This window comes from Dendropsophus ebraccatus, chromosome 2 (genome assembly GCF_027789765.1).
Source record: "Dendropsophus ebraccatus isolate aDenEbr1 chromosome 2, aDenEbr1.pat, whole genome shotgun sequence".
Taxonomy (NCBI): Eukaryota; Metazoa; Chordata; class Amphibia; order Anura; family Hylidae; genus Dendropsophus; species Dendropsophus ebraccatus.
In genome coordinates, this window is record NC_091455.1 from 126,912,837 (window position 1) to 126,928,223 (window position 15,387).

A 15,387-nucleotide genomic window follows, 5' to 3' on the forward strand; every position below is an offset into this window, starting at 1 on the left:
ATGATGAGGATGAATGGAGGAAAGAAGGATCCCCCCCATTCATCCTCACTGGCTGTTTCGGTGTCGGAGGCAATAATAACGTATCCCTCTGACACCGAAAACACCCTGGGGGCCATCTTTATATGGGGACTAGTATATGGGGTATGTAGTGGTGTAGTGTCAAACTTTATTCAATGTAGTGTGGTGTAATGTAGTGTTTTTTACGTGTTTTTTTTACAGTAAGTATAAAAAAAATCTACGCCAACAAAGGAGTTGCTGATAAATGCCGCACTTATGTGCGGCACTTATAAGCAGACCGTGGCAGTAGAATATAGAAAAAAAACACCCTACGCCAAAAAGGAGGAGTTGCTGATTAGCAGCGCACTTTCGTGCGATGCTAATCAACACTCAGCGGCGATAGGGTGTGGAAAATAGAAAAAAAAAAATTGGGGGAAAAAAAAAACACTTTTTCTATATTCTGAATATCCCTGTAGCTGCTGATAAGTGTATTACACATATCAGCCGCTAGGGGGCAGCAGAGTGCAAAATCCGGAAAATGACGAGGCTGGAGCCGAAAATAGCCGAAAGAAGACGACGAGGACCGCCGGAAAGACCCGAAGACCGAACGGAATGACGGAGGACGCCGCGAACCCAGAAGCCGCCGATCAGGAGCCCGGGACAGGTGAGTAATGTACAAATACCTGCTCTGGACCCCTCGGCTACCTAGCTGAGGGGTCCAGGGCAGGTATTTACTATTTTGTGGGACTCTGATCGCCGTGCCACCGGCCCGATCGCCGTGAACGGCCGGCCGTTCACGGCGATCGGGCCGGTGGCACGGCGATCAACATTACTTTTTACAGTAATGGCGGTCGGTGCCGTCCTCGGACAGCACCGACCGCCATTTTTTTCCGGGTCATCGGGTCACCGATGACCCGGAAAGGTTCCGATCGCCGCTATTGGCTGATCTGAATTGATCAGCCTATAGCAGCGATCGTAAGCACGGGGGGTGTTAACCACCCCCCGTGCCGAGAAGCTATGATGGCCTGCTATGATTTATAGCAAGCCATCTTCCCCGACCGCTGTGTGTGAACACGCAGCGATCGGGGAAACATCGGGCGTAAATTTACGCCCTGATGCGCTAAGTAGCAGGGCGCCAGGGCGTAAGTTTACGCCCGATGTCGTTAAGGGGTTAAACCCCTTCATGACCAAAGGTCATTGATGCACAGATGTTCAGGTCACAACGAAGCAGCTCCTCGCTTTCTATAGTTATAATGCTTCTATTTTTTCACCTATGGGGTTGCTTGGGGGTTAATTTTTTGCGCCATGATCTATAGTTTTTATTGATGACATATTGGTGTAAATAAGAGCTTTTGATCCTTTTTTATGATTTTTTTCTGATATATAATAAAAGCAATCAATGTCAGCAATCATGGTGGTGTTTTTTCTATTTTACATTTACACTGTTCAATGTGTGGCAACAATATTGTTAGATTTTAATAGATCAGACAATTCTGCATGCTATGATATAAAATAAATATTTTTTTACTTTTTATTTTGTAAAATGAGAAAGGGGGTGATTTAAATTTGCACTGGCGGGTGGGTATTTTTTATATTTAAAGTCCGGTGAAAATTTTTATTAAAGTATTGTATTGCCCCCCAGCAGTTATACAAATCACCAATATGCACTTATTATGGGAAATGCTTACAAAGTGCTTTTTTTCCCTGCACTTACTACTGCATTAAGGCTTCACTTTCTGGGTAAAATGGTGATGTCACGACCCAACTACCAGAGCACATAGGGTCTGCATGATAAAAAAATACAGGGCAGGGGGTGAGGGGAACATATGAAAGAATGTCTACTTACCAGTCCCTGTGCCCCCATAGTGCAGAATGAAGAGACTCCTGGACCCCGGCTTTCTGGTATGTCACAAGCCTTGGAAAAGTACCCACTCAGCCAATCAGTTGCTGCAGCGGTGATCTGCCCTAGTCACTGACTGTCTGAGTGAGGTATCCATCAGCCGGGTCGTGACGTTTCAGTAGGGAGAGCAGGAGGATCCTGGCAGGGGTCAGGGAGCAGGGAGATGTAACACTGCAGGGTCACGTGGAACAGTAAGTACATATTCTTTATTATATTCCCCCCACAGCCTGCACTGTATACAGTAAATATATTTTTTTGCCAGAGTTCCCCTTTAAACTCTATTATTGCACTGCTGTATGCTAATAGATTATACCCTGTGTCACTGCAAAACAGGCTGCACTACTGCACTCTAGTAGCAGGCACACCAAACAGACAGCCCTAAACTTTTTTATAGGTTGCCATAGCTGACTGGGGAGCATTTCCTCAATGTCTGATTGGGTCACTGGGAACCTGGTGCCCTGATCAGAGCAGAGAATCCCCTTTGATCATGCCATTGTCAGAGGTTCCTCTGATCATGTCCGTGCTCTGGAAGATGCCTAAGAACAGGGGCTGTCACAGCTGTGTGCAGGGGCAGTGCTGGAGAAGCAAACCTCCCTCTACTGCAGCCATGACAAAAGATGATGCCGCAAACTGAGGATCCACACCGCCCACCGTCAAAAGACAGTGGGCGGTCGTCAAGGGGTTAAAAGGAGACTTTATATAGCTTAATTATTGTATGTGAAGGGCCAAATGCTGAATTATACCTGTTGCCCTTTGCATGCTTCATTGTTGGCAATATATTTCATGTCCCTGTGAGATATAAGCTGGTCATACACATTAGATCAAAGTCTCCAAACTTCTCTTTTTGGCACACAATCTTAAGAACATGACAGATGTCACAGACTTGAGCATTTGGCATGTCAGATTTCAGCATGCTTGATCCTCGCTCCTACAGAAGAAATCCTTCTTATCTTCCATAGAAACAAAGGATCACCTGGAGAACTCAATAACTAAAATATTCTCCTTTACCATTGTAACGGGATGTGGGGGAAATAATCCCTATATCCCTATTACACCTCTTTAAATAACAATAAAAGTATATATGTAGTAAAAAAAATGCAATCACCAACAAAGTCACCAGTCAGCACCAGTCTTCAGGTAAGTAGGCAGTCTTAGCATCTGTACTATTTAGGTGTTGTCACCTTATATTTTATACTCCACATTAAAAAGCAGCTGCCCATGTTACAGTATAATTAAACTGCTTATAAATAGTACTAATATTGTAACCACAACAGTATTAGCTTGAGTAGAAAAGAGCAGCACAAGATATCTAACCGAGCAAGGACTTTTCAAATAAAGGACTTTTCAAAGAATATAAAACTGTTCTAATTGTTCTTCTTGGGAAATCTGCCACTGCAGTTTATGAGTTGTCATTTCTTTTAGGCCGGGTTCACACGCTGTATGACACCGGCCGTTCTGTGACCTGGCCGTGTTACAGAATGGCTGGTGTCAGTCAAAATAATCATTTGTACTGAATTGGGATGCGGGCGCGTTCGTGTGCGCCTGCAACCCAATTCACCATAGCACACAATGGAAAGTACGGGCAAAGCCGCACTCTTCATTGTGTGAGCTGTCAGTGTTGTGTGGCCACTATTCAGTGACTAGTGGCTGCAAAGAGCTGACATGTCAGTTTTCTCTGCAGTGCAGTGCAACATGGGCAACAACGTCCGTGATTCATAGAAAATTTACATTGTGTGAACATAGCCTAAATCTACATATAGTTTTGGCTCAAAAACTGCAGTGGCAGTATTAAAAAAAAAGATAAACCTCCTGCATGTGTGATGGCAGCCCTATAAAATGCCTCATGAATTTAATGGATATACATTCAGACAACATAATCACTTTTGCCCTATGGTTCCAAGTGTATTTTTAATGACAACTGGAATGGAGATTCTTTTTTTTAACCTGTGTGCTGGATTGCTGCATATCAGCCGCCGTCCTATACTTGCCTAAGTGCTGCTGTCCTATACTTACTTTATCATTTCACTTCTATTGTACTTTAATTACCAGATTACATTGTGCTTACTTCCAATTGATGCTACTATTGGCATTAAAAGCTATTGTTAGATCTGATATTTTGTATCAGTACTTTGTGATGTCAAGGGAATCACATTTTATTGACAACCAATAATTGCGGTGTACAAAGTATAGTGTACTGGCTGGATTATAAATGGATTAATACTAAGGAAACACATAAGTGATTTGTGGTAATAATGTATTACACTTTTTTCATAGCACTTAAAGATAAAGGTTGTGTCAAGGTCAAAATGTATTTTTAACCCCTGCTGTTATGGACGCTACTTTGTGAAAGGCAAACCGATAAAAGATTTACAAAAACCTTAATCTGCCATAGGGGATTATGAAATCTCTCTCCCACAATAGTTGAAGCTGGCAGGTCCTTGTCCTTAGAGGGAATGGCAGCTATAGACATAAATGTGCTGTGACATTGCTCAAATTCAGCAAGTAGTTCTTGGTTCTTTTGTTGCAAATAAGGGCTTTGCACTAAGACTGAAATATCCCCCGAGCCACAGGCCACAGCAAATCAGTCTATATGAAGCAGGCTAAATGTGAAGGCAACATGTCGGAAGCCAAAGTCACATACTATAATATAGATGTCAATGCTATCTTGTTTAACCTATAACCTGCTGTGAGATATTACATCCCCCTTTAATTGCTATTATTTCACTGTAATCCCTGTGTAACTTTTATACTATTTTTAAAGGGTATGGCAAAACATCAAGGGTCTGAACACTAGTAGCCCATTGTTGCATCCACTTAAAGTGACACTGTCACCCCATTTTTGCATTCTGACTTCTCTACTCAGGTGAAAAGGGTAAACATATATATATATATATATATATATATATATATATATATAGCAGCTTTTATACCCTATTTTATATCATACGTCATGGTGCTTGTTCCAGCAAAAGTGATCTTTTATCATCTGCGGATTGTGCTATCTGGGTGGGGCTTCACAAGCGAAGTGCCACTTAGCCCTGTTCACAACACCACAGTTGGCCCCGTCCCCTAATATCATAGACGCATAGGCCTTGCCCTATCCACGGTCATTGGAATGGGCCACCCTAGAGGGGGTGGGGCCTACACCTTTAGGCTGACCTTTTCCAATAGCTGTCAAGGGGCAGGGCCTGTGCACAGATGACATCAGGAGGAGGGGCCAACATTTGTGTTGTGGGCGGGGCTAAGTGATGATTCGTCTGTGAAGCCCCGCCTAGATAGCACAATCCACAGATGATAAAAGATCACTTTTTACTGGAACAAGCACCACGGCGTATGATATAAAATGAAGTATGAAAACTGCAAAATTTGCCCTTAACATCTATAAAGAGAAGTCATAATGTAAAAAGTGGGTGACAGTCACTTTAAGCAACAAGCTCATAGGAGGACTTTTACGAAGATTGGCGTAGGTCTTTGGCCCCGCCTCCTTTTTCCCGGACGCATTTACTAAGAGGCACAAACCTCTTAGTAAAGCCGGTCGGCCCTGCGCATGGTGCAGGCATTGAGCAACAAATCTATATGTGCTTTCAGCAGGTATAGAATTGTGTAATGATTTATCAGGAGCAGGCCACGCCTCCTCCCCACTTTGCTGTCCCCCCCCCAAATACACATAGGGGGGGATGTATCAAACTGGTGTAAAGTAGAATTGTCTTAGTTGCCCCTAGCAACCAATCAGATTCTACTTTTCATTCCTCACAGATTCTTTGAAAAATGAAGGGTGGAATCTGGTTGCTAGGGGCAACTAAGACATTTCTCGCTTATACCAGTTTGATAAATCTCCGACATAATATATTAAGTAACAGGCGTTGTTTGCAGAGTTCTCAAAATAGTGTTCATAACAATTATGGATGTTATTTTTAGTTGTTCACACACATTGTTTTATTTTAACTGTCCTTTCACCATCTTACCGACTACTTAATTTAATGGATCTTCTATAAAGAAACACACCCAAAAGGACCTGAATAATGTTCCAACAGCGCAAAATTACAGACGCCATTTTATAAAAACAATAACAGACAGGGAAAAAAAAATATTTGAACATAGCTTATAAGTGTTAATTGTGCTTGATCCCTATTATACCTATTATGCTTGACTGATACTTTACAAGCTTTATTACAGCAAAAACCTTTATGACGCCTGCAAATATTGTACATAAACATTATTTGTGGCCAACATGTTACTGTGACCCCATGTTACTGTTGTTTTATTATTTATGCATGTAAAATATTCAGCCATGTACCCTTGCTCTATTACAGGTATGAAATGTCATAGAGATAAATAAATGCGGTAAAACAGGGGTGAGGACCTTTTTTTCTGCTAAAGGCTATGGATATTTGATGGCCATACAAAATTATTAACTTAAAAATTAGCTTGCTATATTTGATCAAGTATTAAATTAGTACATTTTTAAGTTCAAGTTTTAAGTTTTATTTAATGCAGCATGGAAGGGGTAGTAATCCATGTGAGGCTGTCCAAAAGCTACCTACATTTCTTATTAATGTGCCTTTTGCCCAGCTTCACATAGATAACCCCCAACATGCTGTATTAAATGTTATTGCATCATGGAGCAGAATGAGCTCGGCCCTGGTCCATGTGGTATGTGCCGCATTTCATGTTCCTGTGCCCTATGTATGCATGAGCACTATTTAGGCCTCATATGCTTTTGGGGGCTGGAGACTATTTCCCAATATTAGGAACAAGCGAGAAAAAAGTGTACGGTCCAGCACTCCAAGGCGTTAGGGGAAGATGAATTAATAAAACATAACTTTTAATCTATGCTGTTAAAATAATGCTTTAAAACCAACTCGTTTCGCGCCATGATTAAGCGCCATGGCGCGAAACGCGTTGGTTTTAAAGCATTATTTTAACAGCATAGATTAAAAGTTATGTTTTATTAATTCATCTTCCCCTAACGCCTTGGAGTGCTGGACCGTACACTTTTTCCTCGCTTGTTCCTATTTGTGAATCCACGGCCGGCCGCGTTTGGGATCCGTGCACCCACCCATCCCCCCACAGCATACAGTGAACTAGCTGTCTGCCATATCCAGGTGAGCTGATCCAATTCCCTACTACTTCCAGTATTTCCCAATATTGCCTAATATTTATTTTCATGCACAGTTTTGTCAGCTGGTTGCCAAACAATTTCTATAACATAGAGCAAGACAAAGGCCTGTAATTTTAAAAGTATGAAAACAAATGGGATCACTGTTGTATTCTCAGTTACACATGCTAGATTGCCAAGATTCAGTTGAGCATTCATAGGTGTTTTTGAAGGGTGAAATATGTCGTCTTTGCATTTATTTGCTGTCACTGCAAAATGTAATTTTTGAGTGTATAATTGCAGACAGGATCACAAGGTTCACACCACATTTTCTCCATCCTGTTGAAATGTCCAATTTAGTTTTTTTCATTATATATTTTTAGGTGTTAATTTAAATTGCAAGTTTATGAAAAAAAAAGCCAGGATGATGCAACAGGATGCTACAGAATGCTTATGCTCTTTCCATAGACCTTTACAATCAAATAGATTTAAATGGTCCAGTTGTAAAAAAAAATCCTGATGTCAATTGGTAGCCAAGAGACACTATTAACCATGATGGCGGCATCATTTTAAACCATTTTTAATGAAACCTGTACTGTATTTGTATGCAAAAAAAATCAAACTGACACTTAAACAGGACAACCTAACGTGATGTGACTAGGGCCTAAATGAATGACTTTAAAAATCTCATTTACAATGGGACTAGACAGCAATTTCTGACCACAACATGGGTGATTGCACAGCACCACCACTAATGTACGTGAATGGGATAATGTTGGATGACAGATTTCTTGCAACATCATTTACGTGCATTAGGTACAATTCTCTGCAATCTACAGGGTGTGGAATCTGGCGGTTACCCCTGTCACGGCCAGAATCGCTGTGTAGCCCCAGCAGTAAACCCAGTGCTTTAAGTCTGATTGTGGCTAGAGAAGAAAGGCGATTTCTTACTATATAATATGTATGTCCTTTGAAGTTGGAACAATTTATACAGGTCACTAGATTTTCTTTTGTTTTTGTTATACTGCTTTACTGACCATTTGAATTTTGCTCCCTGCAGATTACATAAAAAAGAAGATAGCAGTCTGGTGTCAGGTGTCAAAGAGAAGTGCCGGAAATGAACACCAACGATGTCAATGCTCCAGAAGGGGGTCTTAACGTCACATTGACCATACGGTTATTAATGCATGGAAAGGTAATTTCTCTTACAAGAAGGCACCCTTTTTTTTAGCAAATTCTTTATAATGTCTTTGGTTTTTTAACTATAATATTTAAGATAAAGCATTTATAGATACTATTTAATTAAAGATGTAATTTTAAAGTTAAAATAATATCCAAAGGATAGGGGAAATGTTAGATAGCGAGGGGATTGACCAATGGGACTTCCCATGCAATCTCCAGGGTGGGGCCTCAAGTCTCCATTTATTGTCTATGGAGTTGCTGAAATGATGGTATACCTGCAAAACTGGCCGTTCTATTCATAACAGAGACTCCGGCCTGTCCTAAAGATCACCGAGGCTCCAACTGCTGCCATCTATTCCCTTACATGTCAATAGGGGATAAGTTAATTTAATTTAGTATATCCCTATAATTACAGGCGATATTTTGATTAATAGGAAATGACAGGACAGAACATCGCAGAGGATGCAGTATATGTGAAACTGGCCTAAGAAATTTTATGCAAATAAGCAGATATTCTCCAGGGCTGTAAAATTCTCACAAATGCTCCGAAATAGTTAAATCTTTGTTTTACTGTACTAACACAGTTTCGTCATGGCATCATCTTGCCCATGGCATTATAATGAATGATGATGCTGGGAGTTTCAACATCCAGTCCATAGCATATATGGTCCATGCTCAGAGTCTGTGAATCTGGCCTAAGTGTCTATGATGTGTGCTGGTTTCAAATGGAACATATAACTAGAAAAAAGCTGGAATTGGATTGTTTGTTTGGATATTTGTGCACTGATTATCCATATTTCCTTTTCTGTTCTTATCTGCATCTGAATATTTATTATTTTACTGAGTTTTTTGTGTAACCAAAATCATTTCACAGTGATAGTAAGAATTACACACGGTATTTTATCCTAAATGCCCTTGCCTATCATAATTTCCTGAAACATTGTAATAATTGTCGTCTATAATATTAAGCCTTGGGCTTCATACAAGAGGCTGTATGGGGTTGTAGTGAGACCTTGTGGTAATACTCCTAGCGGAGAATAGTTCCGTAATACAGCGTGTGACAATTCTTTTATGTCACAATCCTACAGAGAAAGACCTATAAGACCTCACCTTGAAATTGTGAATGGAAAGGACCCAATTGTCTATGTACAATTTCTAAACAAACGGCAGCCATTGATAGTGTATAGCAATGATTTTACTTATTTATAGTGCAAGGGCCAGCAGCACCATTATCCTGGATTTGTATGTCATGGGTTTATAAAAAATCACCCCTGTATTCAATCACAGTACGTTAACTCCTTGTGAAATCAGATTAGGCATACAATTACAGGGGGATGGAAACTGTCGTGTTCCAGGGAGCAGGTCCATTTTGCTGTCTTAATTTACTATTATAATTCCAGGTAATCACTTGTATTACTACTCTGTGATGAAAGCCTATGACCTTTACAGTATAACGATACAGTTATTGTCAATGCGGCATGAAAACATAGATTTTAGTGGATTAGGAGAATACTGTGAAGCTGGTGCCTCAAAAAGTTTTTTTTGTGCTTTTGTCTTATGAGTCTCTTACCAGCTATGAACCTTTAACTTTGTAATAAAATAAAGTCTAGTTTTATTATACTATCCTGGGGTGCTGGATCCCACACCAATCCTCATGCTTCTAAGGCTGTGTTCACACTGCGTTTTCTTGTATACGTTTTCATTTTAATGGTTAATTTTTCTGTGTACAAAAGCGTAGTCAGTTAAGCTTTCGTATATAGCCCAAAAAACATATATCTTTGCAGTTTATTACTAGGATTGTTGTGATTTGGGGGCAAAATACCAAAAAATTCCACCAGAACTACCGAAATCGGCAAAAAATAGGATTATATGACATCATGTTAATATACCCTAAGGCTATGTTCCCACTTTGATGAAAATGATCATGATCTTTTCTAGCCCCCATCTACAAAATGAGGCAGACACCTTTTCACAATATGTACCTGAAGTCGAAACATAGCCTTGGGGTACGTTTACAATAAGGAATCCATGCAGAGAAGCTCCCGCAGATTCCGCTGCTCACCCCTGCACGCTCCTGCTCTCATCTCTGCCCGTCCCATAGACTCCATTCTATGGTCAGGTGGATTCCGCCATCTGCCACAAGAATGGACATGTCAATTCTTTGGGTGTAATCTGCCCAAGCATAGAATGGAGTCTATGGCATGGATGGAGAGTAAAGCGGAAGCGCGCGGGGGCGAGCAGTGGAATCCACGCAGATTCCATAGTGTGAACGCGTTCTTGGAGTGTGGAGACCAACCATGGCAGAGGCCTCAGAATGAATAGAAGTCATACAGTCTGTATCAGCAGTTAGAGAGGCATGAGAGCACACTGCAGAGTCTGTTGAGGAGGTTTGTAGAAGAGATAGAGGATCATTGTGTACAGAAGAGGAAATAACTAAAGGAATAAAGCTGTGATGGTTCTTAAAAGCTTATGAAGACAGCAGAAATCCATATATTTGCAAACCTCACACATGCAACCTAGAGGGACACACCCATAGAAGATTGCATCTAGACGTAGATTGCAAGCTGCTTTTTAAGGAGTCAATGAATGAAGAATGAAAATGACACTTTGAGATCCACAGCGGATTTCACTGTGAATTTGCGGCGTGAAATCTGCCGCGATCCGTCCTGTGTCACTGTCGTTAAATTTTTTGGGGCAGAAATCAATAGTACAGCCGGGATATCCTTATTCAATTCCATTTTCTGCACCGGATCTACTTTACTCCCGCTCGCTTAAAATACTTAGGCATGGCAGCTGATGATACATGTTTCTGTTGCCAAGGTGATACTGGAACCTTTTTACATTCAGTGTTTTCGTGTCCTAGAGTACTACTTTTCTGGTCATCAGTGCTGCTGTTTCTACATCAGCATTGTGACTTTCCACGGATTCTATTGCCCTAGGTATGCTTACTTGGTGTCATAGATACTATTATATTTGGCACGTATAAGCGCCTTTTTTTCCGTATTCTACTTTTTTGTGCCAGGAAGGTGGTAATCATGGCATGGAAGTTTCCGGACATTCCCTGTCTATCGCATTAGAAAGCTCTTGTTAACTCGTACATCCCCCTTTATAGAGTACTCTACCAACAAAGAAACTGCCCCAAAAAATTTGACAAGATTTGGCTGCAATGGTTGGCAATCCCTGATACGGCTTCTTCAATTCAGCAATAAACAATGTGGATGGTTTATTCTCAGGGCCTGGGGGTGGAGGGCAGGTGTGTCGCAGAGTATGAAAGGTGGGTGAATGATTGCGTCCTATGAGTGTCTTTCTCTTAATTGGTGGCTTCGGGCATCGGGTCCATTTTTTTACCCTTTCTCCTTCCACCTTGAGAGTCGCTGTTCCAGACAAGGCCTGACCTTGGATATATTGTTTTTGCCATAATTATGCTGGATTTAGGACTCTTCATTGTAATATTTCCTGCATAATGTGATCTGCTTCCTGACTCTACATTGTGTGACTTGATGCCTTTGGGGTTTGATGTTTGTTACTTTTCTTGTTGTAACTGTTGGTTTTCATAAAATGCATAAATAAAACTTACTTACACTCAGCCATCCACACTGCTTCTATAATGGGCCTGCACTCACACTCAGTTATACACACTGCTGCTATAATGTGCCTGCATTCACACTCAGCTATACACACCGATGCTATAATGTGCCTGCACTTACACTTTGCCTTTCACACTGCTGCTATAATGTGCCAGCACTTCCACTCAGCTATACACACTGCTGCTACAATGTGTCTGCATTTACACTCAGCTATACACACTGCTACTATAATGTGCCTGCACTTACACACAGCTATTCACACTGCTGTATAGAAAAGTTTCTGTCACTGTCCTCCTGCATAGGTCTATTATTCTGACTTCCTGATTGGTCCATGCTAAACACACCCCTTCCACATTGCTGTCATGTGACCACACAGACCTCTGACAGCAGCCCTGCTTCTCTATTCTAGCCTGTTGTACTACGCTAGTGCATTATAGGGATCTGCCTTTCCATCCTGTATCTACAAACTGCTGCTGCTTTTTCAGGTTTTTGCACTTACTATACACCACATGCTGATTGCTATACTGTGCAATAATTTATAATATCACATATTCAGCTGTTTCTTATTGGGGTTTTTTTTTTCATTTGTTCTACATGTTATTCAGAATAAAAAAAAATCATTCTTTTTGGAGTGTGGAACCAATTGTCTGCGTTTCAATTATTTCTTATGGGAAATTTTGCTTTGGTTTAAGAGTTATTTGGATTACAAACACAGTCCAAGAACAAATTATGCTCGTGATCCAAGGCACCACTGTATATTGTAGGTAGATATTGTGTAATGTTATGGGGGTATACCATGTAGTAAATAACACTTCTTGGGCAATCTTGAAAATATGATATAGGAGTATGTCTTTTTACCTGGTAGTTTGGTTTGATAGACAGTATAAGTAGTTTGGTTGATCTGCAGTTTGAGTGCTTTTTGTTATTGATGGATCCCTTGTTTTGTTCTCTTCAATGAAGAAATGTAATAGAGGAAGTCAAGATGGGATTATTCAGTAGCCTCATACTCTCTACTCTAATCCATCAATCAGTTTAGACTTAAATATTATGAACATCTGCCAGTAAGTGTTAATTCACACTAGCTTAAGTCTCCCAATCTATACTTATCACCAGGGACAATAATCTAAGATAACATTTTTGAGAAGGAACGATGCAGGAAATATATCCGTTATTTTTATTTTTAAATGTTTTGTATAAACAGGAACACGTCAAAGGAGTAATTCTACATGAGTAAAACCAAATTAAAATGCTGCGTAAGCATATAGAGTTGTAAAAAAAAATCTGTTTGTGGGGTATATATCCTGGTTGTATTTCCATAGTACTACAGTTTGTAGAATTCATTGCTTTCCCTTAACTCTCCATCACAGCCCATCCATTCTACCTACTTACCCCCTTCTCTGCAAGCTTCCCCCCAGAATTGTTGCAGAAGACACAATCAGTGAGGTTACCTGTGGTATTGTTCTGCAGCAGGCAGCATGCTGTAAATACACCTCAATTTTAAGGTCTCAATAAAAAAAAAAAATAAATAAAATAAAATAAAATATATATATATATATATATATATATATATATATATATATATATATATATATATATCAGGGTGATGTAGGCCCATTACTCAGGAGTAAGGCCTGAGCTCAGAGACAAGATCCAGCCATGCAGTCAGGTGGCAGAGTATCACGTGTTGTCTTTTCAGAGAGAGAGGAATCAGGGAGCTGGGGAAAATACAGCACAAAGCACTTCAAAATCTGTTTGTGCTATACAAAATATTATTATTATTATTATCATCATCACCGTAAATGAAAGAAATCCACATCATAATAGAAACATAGAAGATTGTCGGCAGAAAAAGACCGCTGGGTCCATCTAGTCTTCCCTTTTAGTATTTCCCTTCTTATTATCTTAGGCTAGATATAGGTTTATCCCAGGCAAATTTACATTCTGTTATTGTAGCTTTACCAACCACGTCTGCTGAAAGTTTGTTCCAAGCATCTACTACTCTTTCAGTAAAGTAATATTTTCTCATGTTGCTTCCCATCTTTCCTTTCGCTTCCTGTCTTTTCCAATAAAGGAATACCCCTTTAATGAAAATTATAAGTTATTACAGGTTTTGGCATTCATATTGTGTTGCTTTTCTTATTCTAGGAATGACAAACACATAAATGTACGAAAGTCCAAGAAATACATACATCAGTTATGCCACTACATTACCGATTAATGTCAAAAGGTCTTCTGAGGGTTGCTGCGGTTAAAGGGGTTGTCCAGCGAAAATCTTTTTCTTTTAAATCAACTGGTGTCAGGAAGCATAGATTTGTATTTACTTCTATTTAAAAGTCTCAAGTCTTCCCATATGTATTAGCTGCTGTATGTCCTGCATGAAAAGTTGTTTTATTTTCAGTCTGACACAGTGCTCTCTGCTCAAATCTCTGGCCGAGGCAGGAACTCTCTAGAGCAGGAGAGGTTGTTAATGGGGATTCCCTCAGAAAGAAAGAAAAAAAATGTTTTTGGATAACTCATTTAAAGTAGATCTCAGTGCTGAATATACTGCCCTATATATGGGTAGTATATAACAGCTACAGGTCCATCACACCTAATAGCCTAAATTGCAAAAAAAAAAGTTGTGCATCTGGCTAATACGAGCTCTGAAAGAACACAGCATTCTCCTAGTTATGAGTATGCTGCAGTCATGAAGGGAACAATCCTTCCTCCTCTCTCTGCCTTCTCTCCTGAAACCAAATGACTCCCGATAAGACTCTCTGAATCCCACGTCTGCTGAGTGGTCTGGAAGTCACTGGAGATGCTCAATGTTTTTCTTGTTGGAAAGAATAGAGAAAAACTGGCCTCCAGTCCATACAGTTGACGCTGGGGGAATTACAAAGTCTCATTTGTGGTCATGTGGCCTTAGAAATACTTCTTTAGAATAATAGAAATTTTTCTATTATTAACAAAAACCTTATTTAGGCTGTATTCCCACTACGGGTCCAGATGATCAGAGTTCCAGCACAAGACATTTCAAAACCGTGCCAGTCTCTTTGTCTCAGTGTCTACCTTGATAAAGAGACTGGCAAGATCTCAAAATGCGTTGTGTCCTTGAAATTTTTAAATAACTTTTATTGTACCATACACCGTATCTCTGATCATCTGGATCTGCGCCCAAAGACCTGTTGTTGAAGTGGAGGAGTACATTGATTATGAATAGACGGCCACCTATACCCACTAAATGATGTCTCGTTCCTGTAATGGGAACATAGCCTTAATTCCATGGATGCAAGATATCTGGACAGAATGTAGAGGTGACATTACAAATTAGCTAGAAAATGTTTTAGACATAAAAATCACTTTGCCCTAGAGATACTTTATGCTTTTTCATTGCTGAGAACATTATAGACTCCTAAAACAATTTCTTCAAGGATTATGAAACATTGATTTAGGTAATCCCACAGATTGTCCATGCAAGATGGGAATTGTAGTTTTGTAGCAACTGGAGGGCCTGAGTTTGATAACTGTGCTTTAGAGAAAGACTTTCCCAGTTGGGATAGCCTCTTTATATACCACTTAATCATAATTATTGACCTCTGACATAGTGTACTGCACACAGTTCATATATGTAAAGTATAAAAAGG

General features: G+C 40.0%; 1 protein-coding gene across 10 annotated transcripts in view; it reads left to right on the top strand.

Annotated features, from left to right (window-relative positions):
- LOC138783491 (poly(rC)-binding protein 3-like) overlaps positions 1 to 15,387 on the top strand; it is a 531,869-nt gene that overhangs the window by 456,060 nt on the left and 60,422 nt on the right. For all 10 annotated transcript variants that reach the window (XM_069958249.1, XM_069958250.1, XM_069958253.1 and 7 more), the window contains one exon: positions 8,056 to 8,190. In XM_069958249.1, the coding sequence (XP_069814350.1) occupies positions 8,113 to 8,190 (78 nt within the window). In that variant the 5' untranslated portion in view covers positions 8,056 to 8,112. The remainder of the gene's footprint in view (positions 1 to 8,055; positions 8,191 to 15,387) is intronic.